The sequence below is a fragment of the Phaethon aethereus genome, assembly GCF_964289735.1.
Source record: "Phaethon aethereus genome assembly, chromosome: 1".
Taxonomy (NCBI): Eukaryota; Metazoa; Chordata; class Aves; order Phaethontiformes; family Phaethontidae; genus Phaethon; species Phaethon aethereus.
In genome coordinates, this window is record NC_138575.1 from 10,352,657 (window position 1) to 10,372,058 (window position 19,402).

Below are 19,402 nucleotides of genomic sequence, written 5' to 3' on the forward strand. Positions count from 1 at the left end.
CTTTAAAGTCAACACTGAACAAACACTTTCCTGTAGCTAAGTCCAAAAAGTGGAAACAAACATTGCCCCACTTGAGAAGTGCAGGAGTTTGTTATTGTCAATTACAGTTGACCACAAGTTTAAAATTACTGTTTCCAGTAAACATAAAAAGTATTTTATTTCATTTTATTGATTGAAAAATCCAATTTAAGTAGGGAAAGGCTGCTACTGTGGCTTTGCTTGAAATGCTTCTTAAAACCACACTGTTTTAAGAATATTCGGAGAAAGTAAACGGTTACTGAGATATTTCCAGCTTGATCATAAATGGTTTCAGTAAGACATCACAAAGCAAATTGGAAATGTAGAATCTATGTGCAGTTAAGGAACACTATATCCTTCACAAAGCATCCTAAAATTAACTTCTCTGTTTAACGCATTAAATTATCCCTAATTACACATTTGACCGAAGGAATAAGCCTCTTCTAATCAATCATTGGCATAAAGTCTATTTGCTTTGCAAAATAGTAGATTGGTCAATGCAAACATTGGTATTTCAAGCTAAACTCTTATATATGCTATTGTCAATGTGAGTTAAGAATTAGAATCAAATCTAATACTGCTAGAGTGCCTGAGATCAAGAATTACTGTTGTTGCTGGCATCATTTTTAAGTGTGCTTAGTTTCTTATGGTAATACACTTTGCAATCAAAAATAATAAGACTAGAGATTGATTTCAAGCAATAGTATTCTGCTGACTTTACATGGCTGTGTCTCTACTGGGAGAGGAAACCCCTTTCTCCTAACTCTGTCAATGATCATTTTGATTACATCTTCAGTATGAATTTGGGGAAGACATAAGCGCTATGTTTTCTGTCAAGTTCTGAAAGTGTCACTGTTTATTCTGCTCTTAGTATGCCAGAGAGGAAGGAGCTCCCTCTTTCTAAACATGACAATGCCAAGAGTCTGTGCAGTATTCCCTTTCTTCACTCCTCATGGTTAATAATCCACACATACATAAAGCATAGAGTTCACTGTCCCAATTCCTACCATGGTCTTCTGTGCTTGTTTTTATGCCAGGTTTTCTGTAGGTTTGTCATTACCCCTGAAAACAAGGTCTGTCTCTGACAATTTATTTGGCAAACCTTCAGGATAACCTATGTTTTATGTTTCTGCAGTGTGCCAGCAAGGTGAATGGTGGCCTGTACACTACCACTAAAGATTATCCTGATGAAGCTGTTCATTTTGCCAGGACTCATCCACTGATGTATCAGCCCATCAAGCCTGTTCATAAGAGACCAATACTAGTTAAAACAGATGGAAAGTACAATCTTAAACAAATAGCGGTGGACAGAGTGGAAGCTGAAGATGGGCAATATGATGTCTTGTTTATTGGCACAGGTAAATTAAAGAAATCAAGGAAGACAATTGATTTAATAGGGATTTTTATCTCCAGGATGAATGAAATTAATTTGTGTATACTCCAAAAAAAAAAAAATCAATACAACATTTCTTTTTAACAATCATTCTTTGCATGACTCTGCTAGTCTTCACCTTAGAGAGGAGGTTGGTCATTCTAGACACGTGCTTCACTGCGCTGATAAAATTATATAGAAAAATAATGACAATGAAACATTTAAAGACTGGGAAGAGAAACTTAATTATAGGATTACTTTTTTTTTCTTTCCAAACAAGAAACTTAAATTAAATTCCTGAACAACTGGCCGTATTTTTGAAACTTCAGAACACAACCATGTATCTCAGCATAGTTCTGAGCTGAGACCTAGAGACCTGAGAGAAACAAATGTGACATGATTTTCAAAAATATCAATTCAAGTTACTGACTTTATTCCACAGTTTATTTTCCCCAAGTCTGGAGACTACAAGTCTAGCTGATATCATTATAAAGAAACTGCCAGCTTCCAGATTTGGGTTACAACACAGCTCAAAGAAGGAAGGAGGAAATACCTAAGTTTCTTAAAAAGAAACTCTTAGAAGTTTTATGCTAAGTTTTTTTGTCTTTCTTTTCTGTCATTTTCATAACATACAGAGAGTTTGTTTAAAAAGGATTATTAAACATCTACTAAACAAATAAGATTAAGGCAAAATATATCATAGACCTGCCCTAACTCTAAGCAACCAGAGAAAAAACCACATTCTAAGGGTATTTGGAAAATAAGAAAACTTAGGAAAATAAGAGAAAAGCCTGGAACCAAAAAATACTTTAGCCACATCTAATCTGTCTGGAAAAAATCCAAGGGAGCATACATTCACATTTTATCAATTTAACAACAGGAGTGGTATCACAAATCATTTTGACCGTTTTGTCTAAGAAAGCAGTTACAGTGAATTATTTTTTACTAATGAAATTCCTCTGATAAGCACATTTCAGTGTTGAGAACATTCAAAAGAAGCATGTTTGTAGAACAGCAAAGGCTTATTTATATTAGTGCTGTTTTCTAAGCCTTTAAATGGCCTCGGTATAGTCTTGGTATTGGTCTATAAAACATTGCGCCATGTGTCACTTATTTCTGTACAGCAGATATTATAATGGTGCCTATATTTTTCATATTTTCCACTTGCATTTGTGACTGAGATATTGTATCCAATACTCTTGTACACAAGTCTTATGTTCAGCAAAGTTGAATCCAAGGGAGCTTAAGTGTGCACTTTAGAGCTGTGCTGGACTGGCACCCAACAGCTGCTTAGTCTTCTCGTGATGTTTAATCTTAGGTGTCAAGAAATTCTGGCATAGGAATTTGGGCTTTAGAAACTCTGAAACAAACCCTACAGTCCCTGCTCTGGCAAAGCTCCCATCAAAAACTCACTGCTTCTTTTGGCGATATAATGTTAGAAAGGGTTAATCTTTTTTTTTTTTTGTCCAAGTCCAACACCTGCTGTGTAACGTAAGTAAACAGGGTCTTACAGCCGAGCAGAAGTTTCCTTAAGGTAGCAGTGCAGGTTACAAAAGTTCATCAAAGGCAAAGTCTGAACGTCAGGACTAACTTTCACGCGTCCATCAGCAGGATTCAAACAGGAATTTACTTATGAAAATCAGAGCTCAGAATGTGATTTCTTCCTACTGTTCCATCACAAAATGGATGCCTTTGATTATGTATTCTCTTTGAGAAGTAGTGTATGACCTCAGTTTAATGGTTGCTCTTTATTTATGCCCCTTTGATCTTCTGCTGAACATTTTCCCAGTGCTTGTCTCCTTAATATTTCCCCTTTAAATCAAAGGTGACTGAAAGTAACAGCAGAAAAGAAGTGATATTTGCCATTGTTGATGACAGATTTTCAGATTAAGGAAAGCAAGAGTATTCTAATAATAGTCAGCAAGCCAAAGCTGAAGTGGTGGAAGACCAGATGCTATTCGTGTGTTAATTTCCTGCAAGAGTTGTAGTGACAGAGGCTGATAAATCTAAACTCCAATGTGCCTTAGACTTTTTGAATGTGCAGCTTTTTTGGGGTTCATCTTCCTTTGATTAACACCTTCAGCTCAACAGCAGCTCAGTGTTTCCCTAGAGGAGAGCAAGAACTTCAGACAATGAATCCCTGAAGGTTTTTGTTCTCTTGCCTTGAGGAATGGAGCCGCTGACAGCAATTAAGCATAGTTAGTAGTTTCCTAACTAGTGCAAACACTCAGATCCTATAATTGAAGCTACTTTACAGTCCCTTACCTTGATGGAGACAGGTCCTGCCTATTCTCATTTCTTTTTTTGAAATATGGTCACCCTCTTTGATCCTTTTGCAGCTCACCAAGGGGTTATGACCCAGAGTTTAAAAAATACAAGTCAGTTAATCGTTTAGCTCAGATATGTCTCAATTGACTTTTATTTACCAGGGACAAATTGTCATATGTGTTTATTTTCTAAAAGTAAGAGCAATAACAGCAACATGCAACTACCTGTATATATTTACAAATTTCTATCCATTGTCAGGTTGAAAAGGTCATTTAATGTATTTAAAGGCCATATAAATATTTCCACCAATTATAACCTTCGTTTTGTTTTGGTTTTTGTTTTTAAATTTATTCACAGATAATGGAATTGTGTTGAAAGTCATTACAATTTACAATCAAGAGACAGAATCAATGGAAGAAGTGATTCTTGAAGAGCTGCAAGCACTCAAGGTGAACTGTGCTGTATATGAAGCATATATGCAAGTCTTGAATTTTCTGCAGAATTAAAATGTCTAAAAAATCTGAGGATAGTAAAATATATAATAATTGTGTGCAAGAAATTTTCTAATGGTCTAGTTATTTTATGACAGGGAATCTTCATTTTCAACTGAAGTTTTTCTGAGGTGGATTTATAGCCCGAGTACTGAAGTACTGAAGCGTATTGCAGCAAACCAGGACTACTGACTTTCTGTTTACATGCTTGGAGCTTGTAGTGTGACTTTTAATTATAAATGTATTGCATTTAATCTAATTTTCCCTCATATACAACTAAGTTTTAAAAGAGTATAACTGCATGCATAACAATGTGCCTACTACAATCTTGGAAGCTTAAATGAAATCTGGATAAAAAAAGCCCAATCCTCAGAAAGAGTAAATCAGTTAGGAAAAATCTGACATCCAGACTTAGATATTTAAATACGGTACCTGCATTTAGGCAGTGTAACTATTGACTTGTTGCCTGGGGAAAAAATCACAGAAATTGTCCCGTTTGATAAAGCTGGTTTTCAATAGACCTATTAAGCGCTATGTCTTGCCACTGCTCCAGGAAATCTGAGCAGAGGGCAGAGAGGACAATGGTAAAAGAAGGAATTCCTGCTATTTTTATCTTATCTTCAATGAATGTTTTGTTATAAAGAACACTCCACTTGTTACTCTCAAGTAGGACAAAAGAGATTCAGTGGTGGCAAGAGCTAATGTCATGTTTGACAGGGAAATTGTAGTGTTCCTGTGGCTCTGAAAATCCTGAATTAAGTGTTGGCTGGTTGTTTTTAAATAAACTCTTTTAAAGCAATACTTTTGAAAGTCACAATTCCCTCATCTGTTTCTGTGGCATCAGAAGTTACAGAAAGTCAAAGTATCTAGCAAAGCTGAATATAATAAGTAAATATCAACACTATCTTACCTAATTTATTGTCATAGCAAAAAAGATATTCTTTTTTTCTAAGCAAGGAAATATTTCCTATTTTCTAGGAGCCAGTTCCTATTATTTCTATGGAAATCTCTTCAAAAAGGGTAAGCATTTGACAAGTTTGAAATGTGAAGATTGTGACTCAAATGTAACAAAGCTATAAACTGTATAGAGATAGACAGACACATAAATAGGTAGACAGACAGATGGATGTACATTATCTAGAACGAGATCTGGTCTGATACATGTAATCCTTGTGTAAGATAAATTTCAGGTTATATGCTCTGTTCCTTTATGAAGCATTTATGTTTTTCAGTTATAATGTTAAATCTCCTTTGTTCACACTATCATTTGTATCTAAGCAAGTAAAAACCCAATATGTTTCATGAGTTACTGGCATAGTAATCACAGTAGGGATTATCTTGGTGGATATGGCAACTCACAGAAAAGATCCTCGCTGATAAATCCAGACAGAATTCAGCCCCCTGGGGAATCAGTGCAAAAAAAGCCTTGCTGGCTCTCCCACATATTCAGTTGCCCAGGAAAGGCAGGGCTGTTTGGATGTGACTCCCTTTCGAGTTTCTTTTAGTTTCTGCTAATATAAATACCCAATTTATTACTCTTGTAGGTAGATTCTCATCTGTACCACATCACAGATACCCGTACCGTATCATTGTATCATCTCAGGATGGAGCCCTTATAAACATCACAGGATAGTTATATCTTAATAGATCTTAGAGATCTGACACAATATAGGTGCACATAAGCATAGTGAAACACAAGTAACAAAGAATGAATGAAAATTGCATTACTAAGGGGTGTGGGTGTGTGTGTAGCCCAAAAGATCATTTTAGTCTTGGCGTCCTGTCAACTTGCACTCTTTCTGTAGGTAATGTAGAAAGACAAAATCCTCTGATGGTGATTCAGAGAAAGATCTCAGGTGTAAGTATTCTGAATTATTTCCTGGATTGATCTAACTTTTTTCCCATGTGAAAAGCAGCTCTGAATTGTCTAACACTGCACCTAAGTGATTATTTGGAGAAAGAATTTGGTGTCATTCCAGGTATTTGCCTTACCTTTAGCTCTCAGTGAAATGTCATGGTAAAAGTGTTGTGTTGAAAGAGTAAAAAGGAGATATGATATAAAAGTGAACTAGTCATCCTCCATTACATCCAGCTCCCAAGAGGACTGCTAACACTACTAATTCAAGAAGTATCTGGCAAACTTGGTGAGAACTGTAAAAAAGCTGCCAAAGCCATCTAGTGGTTGAAGAACAAACTTTGTGAGAAGTAAAAGTAACAACTTTTTCAAGATATCAGAGAAAAGGCTGAGAGAGAACAGGATAGCCAGATAGAATATTTTACCCAATTAAGTGACTTCCTAGTCTATGTCTATAGGGATTCTTGAACATTGATAGCAAAACGATATCAAGATTATATAGCCAAGCTCAGCTTGTTGAAGACAGATAAACTTAAAATTGAAAGAGGTTGCAGTTTTCTGGTACTGAAGACAATTAAATGTTGGAATACATGTTAGGTATAGGGTTGGCGCCAAGTAATTTTGTCTTTAAAATGAGATCTGTAAGCAGAAGTATAACTTAGTTGAGTTTATGTGAAAAAAGTTATGTAGCCTTTCTGCTTGAACATTTTGGCTTGTCTCTTTCAACCTTAGAGTTTGTGAGCCTGTGGAGACATCCTTGCTAGTTTTGTCTCAATATCCTTATAACACTAACCAGTCTTGACTAAGTCAGCGGTACAATAAAAATATCATGTTTCAGGGGTGAGTTAGTTATCTGCAAAGACTGGGAAGGAATGTTCTTCTTTGATGTTCAGTTGGCTAGATATCAGATGCTTTTTACCTTCCTCTGATGAACCAAGACCTACAGTAGTCTTTAGCCCTTCTAAAAGATGAAAGAGAAAATCCCATCTCGTATGTCTCATTGAATATTGTTCATGTCTTCTGGGACTATCACAGTGCAGCCTTTGCAGACAAGAAAGAATTCCCCTCAAATAAGGGTCCCAGGTTTCTTCTTCATTTGGCAGATTGAGTTCTGCTACTATCATCTGGTTTACCTCAACTGAAAAAGTCTTCCAGCATTACTGTTACCAGTCTCTCCTAGTTTTAAATGTCATGATTTGTGATAGGCAAACCGGTCTATATGAGCTACTTGTATTTTCCAGCTTTAAGAATTTTAAAATATCAGATTTTGGAAGCTTGGACTAAGAGTGGGAATTATGGATTAAGTTTGTCCATTACGATAAGCACAGCTTAAAATGTTCATTAGGAATCTTTTTTCTGACTGGTAAAACCATGGAAGTGAGTTGTGCATAAGCAGTTCCTGTTGCAGTATACACTGCATTTTTCTGTATTCACTCCATTTAAATTCACCAGCAACAAGATTTTTTCTCAAATCTCAGTAAATTCAGTCTATTATCTTCTGAATTTATTATGCCAGCAACTCATTAATCAGACTAATCAACTTTCACTTTGTTTGAAAAAGACATTTATGTGAACTCAGAAGGTTCAAACAGTCTTAGCACTAATGCTGAAAAAAACCCACAAACCCCTACAAATAAATATTAAAGTAGATTGTGACTAGTTAATTTGCAAGGAAGGACTGAACAGGACCAGAAAAAAAAAAATATCTCTCTTGTGTACTGAGGGATAATACAAATTATAATATTACTGTGCATGTGTATATATGACCATATTGTAAGTAGCCACGTCAAGAGCTAAACTTATATGATAACTCTCATTTTAAGATTGAGGTTGCTTATAACTTTTGCACATTAGAACTTCTTTGTTTTTAAAGTCTTGCCTGACAAGTTTTTTTCTGCAGATCAGTGAGGTGGCAGAGAAATGTAAAGAGGGAGGCATTGGAAACTATCTTGAGGAAGAAAAAGAAACTTAAAACCCTGCCTATTCAAACACAAAGCTTATAAAGCTGAAACTTCAGAAGCAAGGAAATACCAGAGTAAACTTGTTCATTTTACCTTCTTTCTCTCCTCTGTCCTCATGCAGGAGAGTTTAGTCTGTAGTCAGATATTCTCCTAAAGAGTAACTCTGCCTCCCTCAGGGCACAGGCTGGATGCACAACTGGCAAGCAATGCTAAAGCTAGTATTTTTAATAACTCCATCGGTGACGGAAGTTTTTGTGGAAGTTCTAGGAATTTAATTGTACATGGTGTATTTTTTTCCAGCAACAGCTCTACATTGGATCCGAGGCGGTCATAGCACAAGTGAAGTTCCACCAGTGTGACATGTACGGCACCGCCTGTGCTGACTGCTGCCTCGCTCGAGATCCGTACTGCGCTTGGGATGGCATCTCCTGCTCCCGATACTATCCCACAGGAATGCAGGCAAAGAGGTAACAACCTCTGCTTTCTGCGATAACCTTTTTGAAAAATAGCTACTACTACAGAGTTCCTACTGCAACACAAAACTCTTCATATCTCCCCCTCATAAAAATAACTGAGCAGTAGGAAGATATGTTAGCTGCTAATTTATTAGCACAACCTTAGGGGATTGCAAAAGATCAAGATTAGCAGGATGACATAACCTGCAGTACCAGGAATATTTTTATGAATGAAGCAAAGTCACTTAGTAATTATTTACAGTAAGTTTTAAACAAACATCAATTTCCTTATGCATCTTTTGGTGTGTAGAGGAAAGATCTTTTACAATATCAGAGACCTATTTTGGTAGTATTATACAGCAAATATATTACACTGCAATAACATATACAACAATATTTAAAAAAAAAAAAAAAAGGAGAATTTCTGTTAATAGTCAAATACCTTCACCAGCCAAAATGAAACCAGATTATCTGCAAAAGCTAAGGTTAGGCTTAGGCTTTCTCCAGTGAATTTATAAAGACAAGTTACTCTAGAAGCCAGTTCAAAACATTAACCTGATTTGGGTGCTTCAATTCTTCCGTTGGGGAGACTTGTCCTCTCTATCATCTTTCACTTATTTGCAGCTCTTGGCTTTCACTCTTTTTCCCCATTTACCTGTCCTCTTCCCTTTCTTCCCTCTCAAACACAGGTTCTGCAATTCAGCTACACAGATCCTTGATCAAGCATCTAGAACGTACACATTTTAATCCAGGCCTTTTCACAAGACTTTAAGTCAGCTTTGCCACTAGAGAGAGTAATTTCTAACCTTAGTCAGCAAAATTTTGGTACTGTATAATTCAAATCCTTTCTGTGGCTTTTTTGCAATTACTGTTTCTGCAAATATGTGCTTATCTATATATATATTAGACTTACATGCACTGCAAAGATTAAAATGTATTGAGTAACTTCTGGAGACAGTTTTGAAAGCCAGTGGAGATGGTTCAGTCAAAACCAAGTCACAGTATCCCAAATTGATTATTGTTTCTTAAGGAAACCAGGGAGATGTTTTTTTGTTTGTGGTTTTTTGTGTGTGTGCGTCCTGCGCACCTTATCTTTCCATGAACTCAAACAAATGCACTGCTGACTATAGCCAGGCACAACAGGCATTTCTGTGGATTTTTCTAAAAGATAATGAACACAGTCATGTTACATTGGATAACACAAGTTTTTGGGTAAGTCACATAAAAAAATGAGAAATACAGACAATGACACAGCTTAATTAGGAATCTCTTGGACTATTATACTATGGCATAGGTTAAACCAAGTAGGAAATCTACACCTCTTTTGCAAGCAGGATTGCATAGTCTTCTCATGCCTCTTGTAAGGAGACCTAAGGGACGAAGCGGGATCTGGTTGTCTGCTTGGTGTGAGAAAAGTCTAGCTAAAACTTCCAGGCCCCAGATTAAGACAGATGAGCAGCTGTATAGTGGGCCAGGGAGATTAATTTTCTACAGTGTGAGTAGAAATCAGATTATCATAATTACAAAGCATATAGGTGACTCATCTAATGATGTAAAAGACATTTGGGGAAGGGGAGGGTTAAAAAATTTCCCAGCAGCCTCCTAGGGCTGTATCAGCATTTATGTTGTTCTGCAGGCTACTTATTGTCTAAGAAAAGATAAGAGAAACTCACTTGGTCCTGAACTCTGTTGTACATTTTTAGCATATTTCTCACCTAAGAAAATTTCCAGAGCAGCAGCCCTTAAGTCCCCTGACACACACATTTATCCAGGATTGAGTGATATGGGCGGCACCTCCCCAACATTCAGCAAGTCAGTCTCTAAAAGAAGAAAATACTGCTGTTATCACGCTCCTTCTCTTAAGATAAGCACTACAGCAGTGGAGAAGGGATTTGCACTCAATTGAATGTTCTTGAAGTCTGCAAAACTTGTTTTACATAAAGAGTTCGGGGAACAGCCAGCAAGAACTAATAGTGTTGAGAGGGACGGATGGCATTTGCTTTGTTCACTTTAGCTCATAGCTGGAGCCCAGAGTATTTTAAATTTACGCGTTTATACTAACTATGTGGTACATGGGGAGGTGGGGAGAGCCACTCAGGACATGTGTATGGAAGTTGTTTTAAGTTGCCTCCTGCTGGGTACCATGTGGAAAGCACTGCTGGAAAAGGCAGGTCTCAGTAGACAACATGGAGTTTTCTGATACCACATGACTCTGAGCAGGCAATAATGCTGCCATGGATGCCCTGGGCTCTAGATACAATTAACATTGTGTCACAAAGCATACACATCTTGATTTGGCCTTGTGTATGATTTCTCAACAGGTTTCTGCTCAAGCTGTACAGGGTAGTACAAGTAATGTGAGTACAAGGGGCACTGGAGAGCACTTGTCCCCACCGAACCTGGCAGGCCTCACTTCATCAGGACTTACAGAGCTGTGCCGTACATTACAGCATACTTGTGCTGGCTTTAATACCACCACTATCTGCTCAAATGTGCCCTGCTACGGTACGCTTAGGTGGGCTTTTGACTTGTAAAAGCAGCCCGGCCAGTGTAGTAAGAGCACTGCTTAAGAGCTCTCTTCTTAATTCCAGTCCTACTGGTGAAGAGTTGAACCGAAGCAGGGATATACAATGTGTCCTCCCCACTTTGACTCAGATGCCCTCTGCTTTACCTCCTAATGCCTCCAAGATATGACAAGTGTTTAGAGAAACATGAAATAGAAAAACTGTAAACTCAGGAATGTACAGGATATAGAGAGAACTGCAACATAAACACAAAATCCTTCTGCTTGGCCGCTGGTACTAACGTGTTGAATTTTGAAAGTTTATACTATAATTCCTTGCAAATGCATAGCCTGAATACTTAATTAAATATAGGATTTAATTAAGGACAAATAAAAACCAAGCCCAAAATCCCATATCTTGATGCTGGCAGTGTGGCATATTACAATGTCATGGCAGTTACAGGTGCATAGCTCCCGAATGCTGCAAATACTTAAGACGGTAGATGGAAATTATGTCACATTCAACTTCCATGAAGTACGCTTGAGGAAGCAAAGAGGTCCAGGACTTTAAATAAATGCTTTAGTTCTCTATCAGCTCTGCAATCTGATTTAGGCAGATTCAATTTTTATTTAAACAAGCACTAAATTCTACAAGTGAGATTCTTTTCTGTGCCAGATCACCATCCAGGCTGAAAAAGGGCTGGAGTAATTTTAAAATTTCTTTCAGCTTGGGTAGGTCTGGTAACCTGTGATTCCTTAGCTAATTTTAAGAAGCTGACAGTCACCCTCCTGCTTCTTCTCCACTCTGGCCTCTTTACCACCCACTCCATCAGCAAATGCCCAGACAGCACGAGCACCCCCGTCTCTCATGGTTGGCAAGAGAGCTCCTCACAGATTTTTTTTTTCCCAAATCTATGGGTTTTTACCTCCAAGCCTGCTGGCTCTCCTCGCTGCCCGTCTGCAGGCCTCGGGTGCCCAGGCTGCAGGGAGGTGTGGAGCGGCACTGACGGCAGCTTCCCGACAGGGGGCGCCACGGAGAGCGGCGCCGGGGGCGGGGCGGGGGGCGGGGTTAAAGGGCCGCCTTCGCCTTGCGGCTAAACCCCGGTGCTGACCCAGACGTCACTGCTGTAACGTTGGGTTCAGCAACCCAAAACTCAGCCCACGGATTTACTTATGCAAACTGCAGCGATGCCTGTCCTGCCTGAACCACTTTGACTTTGCCTCATCTATCCCAGCGAAATGGTTAAGAAACATGAGGATGATGGTGATGATGATGATGATGACGACTGTATTGTTTTCCTGTGGATCATTTTCACTAAGTCCCTGAAAGCACAGAGTTACAGACTGAAATCTAAATTCATGAAATTATAGATTGCAAAAGACACTTCCATATATTCAGTACATTTGCTAGTCACTGAAAATTGTTCCTCATAGTAATTTATGTCAGGACTTGTCTGGTACTCTATTATTCGTGGAATTCTGAATGAAATGATTACTAAGAAAAAATAGCATATACCAGGCTTATGTCAGTATTTGTGAAATGTGTTTATCTCTCAGCATCTCCCTCTCTTTCAACACCTTCCCCGTTTTTTCCTTCTCCTCAGAAAAGTAACAAGTGAAGGCACAGGCAAATGCATCTTCCCCACTCTTCACACTCACAACGGCAAAATTCCATCAAAATAACATTTCTTTTTATTGAATGGTTCTAACAACTGGAAAAATATCCTACCTTACAGGACTAGGATTTTTTTAGCTCTACAATGATCTTAAGGAACTGAAGAGTAAATAGTACATTGCCTGTTAACTGTTCCTTCTACATAGGGCTGCCAGGCCTGACAGCAGTGGGATTTCCTTTTTTGTTTCTTTCGAGGCTAATCTCTACTATTTATGTATATTTGTACAAGAGAATGTCTCCTCTGAATAATCTGTATACACAGATATGCAAAACTGGTGGCAGCATTATTCAGCACTGACACTTTGCAGAGTTATCAGTAAGGAGGGCTGAAGCCTCTATACATTACAACAACAACTCCCAGGGCATGATAAAACCCTGTTGCTATCTCAGAATCTCAGTTTTTGGTTAATAATGTGCATATATTTTTAGCGCTTCTGCCTAAAAGGCCCAACATAATCCTCACTGAATTTGCAGATTCCCCTAAAACAATGATGGCAAAACATTGGTTCTGCTGTGAATACCAGTAAAGCTTAAAGCTCTCCTCTTGGTCCACCAGCACCACTGCATCAGAAGTCCACACAGGTGGCAGAACTCAGAAAATAATCATTGTCTATTTCCAGTTTAGAAATAGAGTGAGCAACATCCATGGGCAAGATCTTGAACTAGTGTAAATCTACATAGTTTCAGTAAATTCAGTTTGTGCCAAATAAAAATTCTGCCTTTTGTATTCACATAGTACTGGAGAAAAGCATTAGTGAAGTAGTAGATGCAAAGAATAGCAAAACTCCTTGGCTTTGCTTGTTTCTATCATATATGATTTATACTATACACATACCTGCTGTGTAAGATTTGTTGCACTGCGTATTTCTGTTAATCTGTTATGTATGGCATTGGTAATACTCTGTAGAATTATTCTTTATGCAAATACAGGAAAGGTATCCTTAGTATAACTAAATTTCAGGTTGTTGGAAATACTATATCTGGCAAGATACGCCATTCCAATAGGCTCTGTTGTTTCGCTAGTAAGCAATCTTATTTATCAGGAGACTCAGAGAAAAAAATTGCCATATAAAAGCACAATTCTTCTGGGAATGCACCCTACAATTATAATTTTCATTATCTTTTTGTAAATGTGTATAAAAACCCCGAAGCCCAAAACTCACAACCATTTTTTCAATTTTTAAAGCAATTGCATTATTTTCCAGGTCGCAGCCAGGGCTTCCATGATCTGACAGCAGTTCTGCCACTAGCTCACTTTCTAGGCATGGGCAAGTCATGAATACGTCTGTTTCCCTATTGAGAAAAATGAGGTTTAAAAGTTTGCTACACAGATGTAATAAAATAAAGTATTTGCTCTGTGCTTTGAGATTCCCAAGTGAAAAAAAACCAACATGAAATTGAAGGATAAAAGAACTACCATTCCCATACATGGCAAACTGTTGTAAACTAAAAAAGGAAAATTTCCTTGGCTTCCAGAGAGAGAGAACCCAAACACAAGCTAACAGTCCCTTTGACTCTTCCTAGCACTGAATGTTGCCCAGTTGTTTCAGAGGATCTTGTTTTAGTATTTATAACACAGTGTAGTTATGTATAAACTGGACACATAGTTGTGCTTCTTCCCCAGACAAGTGTGTTTCTTTTTTTCAGATATGTGATTCCCAATAGGTTGAGTAGAGAGAAAATACTGTTGCATAAACAAGTACTTCTCACAACAATGCTACATTTTTAAGAATCAAGATTTATCTCCTTATGTTTTTAATGAATGTCACTTGAGCATGAACCCAACAATCTGTAAGGTAAACACGTTATCTCAATCAATTGAATTTTTTCCCCTCCAGACGTTTCCGGAGACAAGATGTTCGGCACGGAAATGCAGCGCAGCAGTGCTTTGGCCAGCAGTTCATTGGTAATCTACTCACACGTTTACAAATTGCTAGCAAATGCCTGGAGCAGACAGCACAGACTGCCACGAGTGTGAGCCAGACCATGATCTCACCTGAGTGTTTTTACTGGCATATTCCTATAATAAGTTGTAAGAGTCATGGGGATGTACCCATGTCATCCAGGTCTAAGAATGACCTTGTTTCGATGGCAGGTCCTGTTCATTCCCTAGCACTCATGTACTTCTGCAGCCCTGTCATTCAGATTAGGGATGTGGCTAATGCATCTCAAGAGCTTCCAATGGAAACAGAAGTGGGAAGATGGGGTAGAGACAGCGAACAACAGGGCTGCATCCTGACATGGGTATGAAATACTGCCAGGACACTCAGCCAGAAGTGGGAATTGAAGGAGCTCCCTAGCACAGGCAAGGGCAATGACATGTCAGAACGCAAATGTGTATTTATGATCCTTATCAAGTTTTGTCCTAAAAAATTATAGATTATTGTGTCTAATGCTGTTGTCCAAATCTTAGAAAGTAATGATTTCAAACGTTGGTTGTGGGAATGGAAAAACAGACAGAAAAGTGTTGCCTGGACATCTTCAGTATTTTGCAAGGTAACACTCAATATATTTCTAGAAAAAAAAAATCAAATATAAAAGGTTCTTTTAGATAGATAGCCGGAGAAAAGATATTTTAGATATTAAATATCAGATAGATGTTTTACTAGGGAAAGCTTCATTAAAATTGCAGTCCACTGGAGGATATAGTGGATTTTGGAAAAGTATATTTCAATATGAAATATTAATTATACAGTAAGTTTGAATTACAACAGAGAAAACATAGTGATATCAAACCCTGTATTTTTTAGGATATAAAACTGATTGGTCTCAAGAATATTTCTCACTTCTGTGGAATAAAATTATTTCATTTATGATGCAATTGCTCTCCTCCAGTGTCATATTTAGCTTATATTCCTCCAGATGTTTTGTTGGATGGAGAAACAGAATTGAGTTTTGATTAATTTCATACACCTTGTTTTTATTAGCACCCTTGGGCCAAAACTATACATTCATTTTACATGTGTATAACATTAATATGTATCATATTGGTTACAGTATTTACAGTTTTTAGGAGTTTTGTGCTGCAAAAGGCTATGTGTTCTCATTTTTACCCCTAAAAAATTAGTTATTTATTATATTTAAACATGTATTAAATTCTCCTGTTCCATTGACTGAAAATGAAATAGATAAACTTTTCATCAGAACCAGACACAAGCAATTAGCAGTGTAGAAGTCTGAGATCTGTTTCTTGGTGTAAAACCTTAGATGAGTCATAGCAAAATTTGATCAATTTATATTATGGCCAGATCCTGTGAGTTTGAGATGATGGGAAAATTCACTTAGCAGGTCAGACCTTCACCAGACACTACTTTTCAGTCACTATCTGATTTTAACTTCACTCTTAAAAGTAAATAAACCCTTGGAGCGTAACAAGTATTGGCAGTAACACATATTTTAAAAACATTTATTTGCCTTCCAGGTGAAGTCCTGGAGAAGACTGAGGAGAGACTTGTTTATGGAATAGAGTACAACAGCACCCTTCTGGAGTGCACCCCTCGGACCTTACAAGCAAAAGTAATCTGGTTTGTCCAGCGAGCGCATGAAACTAAGAAGGAAGAGGTAAATATTCTTATAGCCTAACCTTTTAGCTAAAAGAGCCCATGGTTAGGAATATTACATTTTCACTGAAAGGTCTGTCATCGGTTGCTGGAGTGTACATGGATGTAAAGGAAAATCATTATGTTCATCTGTTCTCTTGCACTAACAGACATAAGAATTTCATCTGACATTTGCATTCAACATCTTGAACGCAGATGTTAGAAATGTAGCAAAACTTGAATTAAGATCTCAAAAGAGAATCCAGCACTTCTCTTGGTACGTTATTGCAGAGGTGAAATGTGTACATATTACTCCCAAAGTTAGTCTAGCTTAACACGTATTCATTCTTGCTGCCTCACCTGTTACACTACAGAACCTTTTAAAAATGGGTGTTGGTGGATTCTCTGCCTCTTTTACATGTATTTCCCTATTATGAAAGTGCTTCATAAGTGTTACTATCTTTATTCCTCAGTACCTCTCTGATGCACATCAGTGTAGCTATCCCCACTTAGGATGTGCAAGGACACAGGGAGAAAAGCCGCTGACGGTTGCCTTACTGCCCGGCAGCTGGGCTCTACTGCAGATGGGAGATGCCAGCTTAGCCATAGACATCTGCAGATCTCTGGATTGGGACTCATCTGAAAGTAAATTTATAATAAAAAGACATCTATGCAGGAGCTAGTTGATATAGGCTACCTTTGAAATCAAACTAGCTGGTGTTGCAGTGGTATCACCTCATCCTAAGCTAGACAGCTTCATTTGGTCAGGTAAATAATGAATGAAAAAATAACGAAGGATGCCACAGTCTGCTTTAAATACCTAAAGTTAAGCAAGATGAATGCCATCCCCACTTCAGGCACATTTTTGCCTGAAGTTTTGTCCAAGTCCCAAATCTCTGCATGGTTTTTCACACTTGATATTTCCTCATGTATTTAGCTGGAAGATCCCTAGCTGTGCATAATCATTCTTACAACAGAACTATTAATCAGGCCTTTCACAAAAGGTAGTGAAGTGTGAGGCGGGGAGGACGTCCTATCATGTACACACCCCATTAGACTCAGTAGCTCAGATACTAGATACCAGGACTGTAAATTTGAACAGACTCTAGTCTTGCAGTATGTCTTTATACTACTAGGATGAATTTGTTTTCATGTTTTCCCCTAAAAGTGACTCCATTTTCCATGAATAATTATATAGTTATTGGAAAAAGACAAATAAAAGCAGGGAGAAGTAGAGTCATAGAATCACAAAATTATTTGGGTTGGAAGAGACCTTTAAAGATCATCTAGTACAACCCCCCTCCCATGGGCAGGGGACATCTTTCAGGCTCAAGGCCCCGTCCAACCTGACCTTGAATGTTGCCAGGGATGGGGCAGTCTCAACTTCTCTGGGCAACCTGTTCCAGTGTCTCACCATCTTCACTGCAAAAAATTTCTTTGTATCCAATCTAAATCTACCTCCTTTCAGTTTAGAATCATTACCCCTTGTCCTACCACTACAGGCCCTGGTAAAATGTCTCTCTCTGTCTTTTTTATAAACCCCCTTTAAGTACTGAAAGACTGCAACAAGGTCTCCCTGGAGCCTTCTCCAGGCTGAACCCCCCCAGCTCTCCCAGCCTGTCCTCCCAGCAGAGCTGTTCCAGCCCTCGGAGCATTGCTGGGGCCTCCTCTGGCCCCGCTCCAGCAGGTCCATGTCTCTCCTGTGCTGAGGGCTCCAGAGCTGGACGCAGCACTGCAGGGAGGGTCTCACCAGAGCAGAGTAGAGGGGCAGAATCCCCTCCCTCCACCTCCGCACCTTGCTGTCAAATACAAAGATGAGGCTTCTGTTCTCCTGGGCACTTCTCCTGGCTGGATTAAGCAGCTCAGTGCTCCCTGCTTGCTAGCATCCACAAATGCCTCACAGTTAATAACCCAGCTCTCAGGAGCTGTAGGAGGAATTCAAACACCAAACTCAGAACTAAGGCTTTAAGATCACAAAGGTCCAGCAGTTAGATATACAAATAACTATGAGTGTTGTCTCAAAAACATTTGTTAATGTATAAGAGCATTCATGGGAAGAGTTATTGCAGGTCACCTCGCAAATGCCCATTTGTTTTCCATCCATATGCATGTTTCAGCCTTATTTCCCTCCGTGATTTAGCCACAAGTGACTAACCCATGCTGGGCAAACAGGAATCTATCTGCTCTACTGTCTGTTCTGCCATGCTTGCCAGATTGACTAGACCACTTTCCTTTCACAGCTCAACATCTTCTTTATTTTGAGAAAATATTTTGTTACTTAAAAACTCTGAATTAAAGGATCATGGTTCTCTAATTTTCCTCTGAAAATTTAGTATTATATTCATGAAAGTACATTTCAGAAATAATTGTACAGATTTAATGTAATAGTAAAGGCCTGTACACTATAACTGCATCAATTTCCTTCTCAGGTGAAGACAGATGATAGAATAATCAAAATGGACCTTGGCCTCTTATTCCTGAAGCTGCATCGGCTGGATAAAGGGACATATTTTTGTCAGACGGTGGAACACAGCATTGTTCACACTGTCAGGAAAATTACCCTGGAAATAGTTGAGGAAGAACGTGTAGATGAAATGTTCAATAAAGACTATGAGGAGGAGATAACCTCACAAAATGCCATGCCCAATGCAGAGCAGTATACCTCAGGCATCAAAGCCATGGTACAAGGAATTTCTTCAACTAATAGGTTACAGCAACTTCCAGAGGGTAGAGGAATACTGTGAAAAAGTGTGTGTACAGATAAGAAAAGGAAAAAGCTGAAAATGTCTCCATCCAAGTGGAAATACGCCAACCCTCAGAGAAGAAGGCAAGGATCAGGCCAGAGCATTACCGGTTGCCCAGGAACATAGCTGACTCTTGATGGACAAAATCCATCTACTCTTTCTGGGCAAAATTTTATTTGGACTTAAGAGGGAGAAATCAGTCTTGATTATGGTAAATGATACAAGTTTATATATATAAAATATCAGGACTGAAAACAAAAATGTTACGGTAAGTTATACTGTACACTCATGATGACTGTTTAGAAGAATTTTAAACAAAATCTTCTTAACTGTCTGATTCTAAGTAGGTCAACACAATCAGAGTTTCTCGTTAAGGAGGACATGACAATCTTCAGACTTTGAGTGCTTGAATCAGTTTCCTGTGTGGACCGTGCTTGCGCTGTATATTGTTGCATACGATGGCATAATTTAAGCAAATTCAAATAGCTAAGCATTCTCAAGTGGATGAAAAAAACAACATA

At 38.3% G+C, this 19,402-nt stretch overlaps 1 protein-coding gene across 1 annotated transcript in view; it reads left to right on the forward strand.

The window, feature by feature from the left end:
* Positions 1 to 19,018, forward strand: part of SEMA3E (semaphorin 3E) — a gene marked incomplete at its 3' end in the record, with an annotated part of 71,803 nt that extends 52,785 nt beyond the window's left edge. The window contains 10 exon segments of the mRNA XM_082003215.1: positions 1,154 to 1,376; positions 4,016 to 4,107; positions 5,128 to 5,169; positions 8,266 to 8,432; positions 14,437 to 14,504; positions 16,020 to 16,159; positions 18,567 to 18,761; positions 18,763 to 18,886; positions 18,889 to 18,951; positions 18,954 to 19,018. Of these exon segments, the coding sequence (XP_081859341.1) occupies positions 1,154 to 1,376; positions 4,016 to 4,107; positions 5,128 to 5,169; positions 8,266 to 8,432; positions 14,437 to 14,504; positions 16,020 to 16,159; positions 18,567 to 18,761; positions 18,763 to 18,886; positions 18,889 to 18,951; positions 18,954 to 19,018 (1,179 nt within the window).
* Between the last annotated feature and the right edge of the window lie 384 nt (positions 19,019 to 19,402).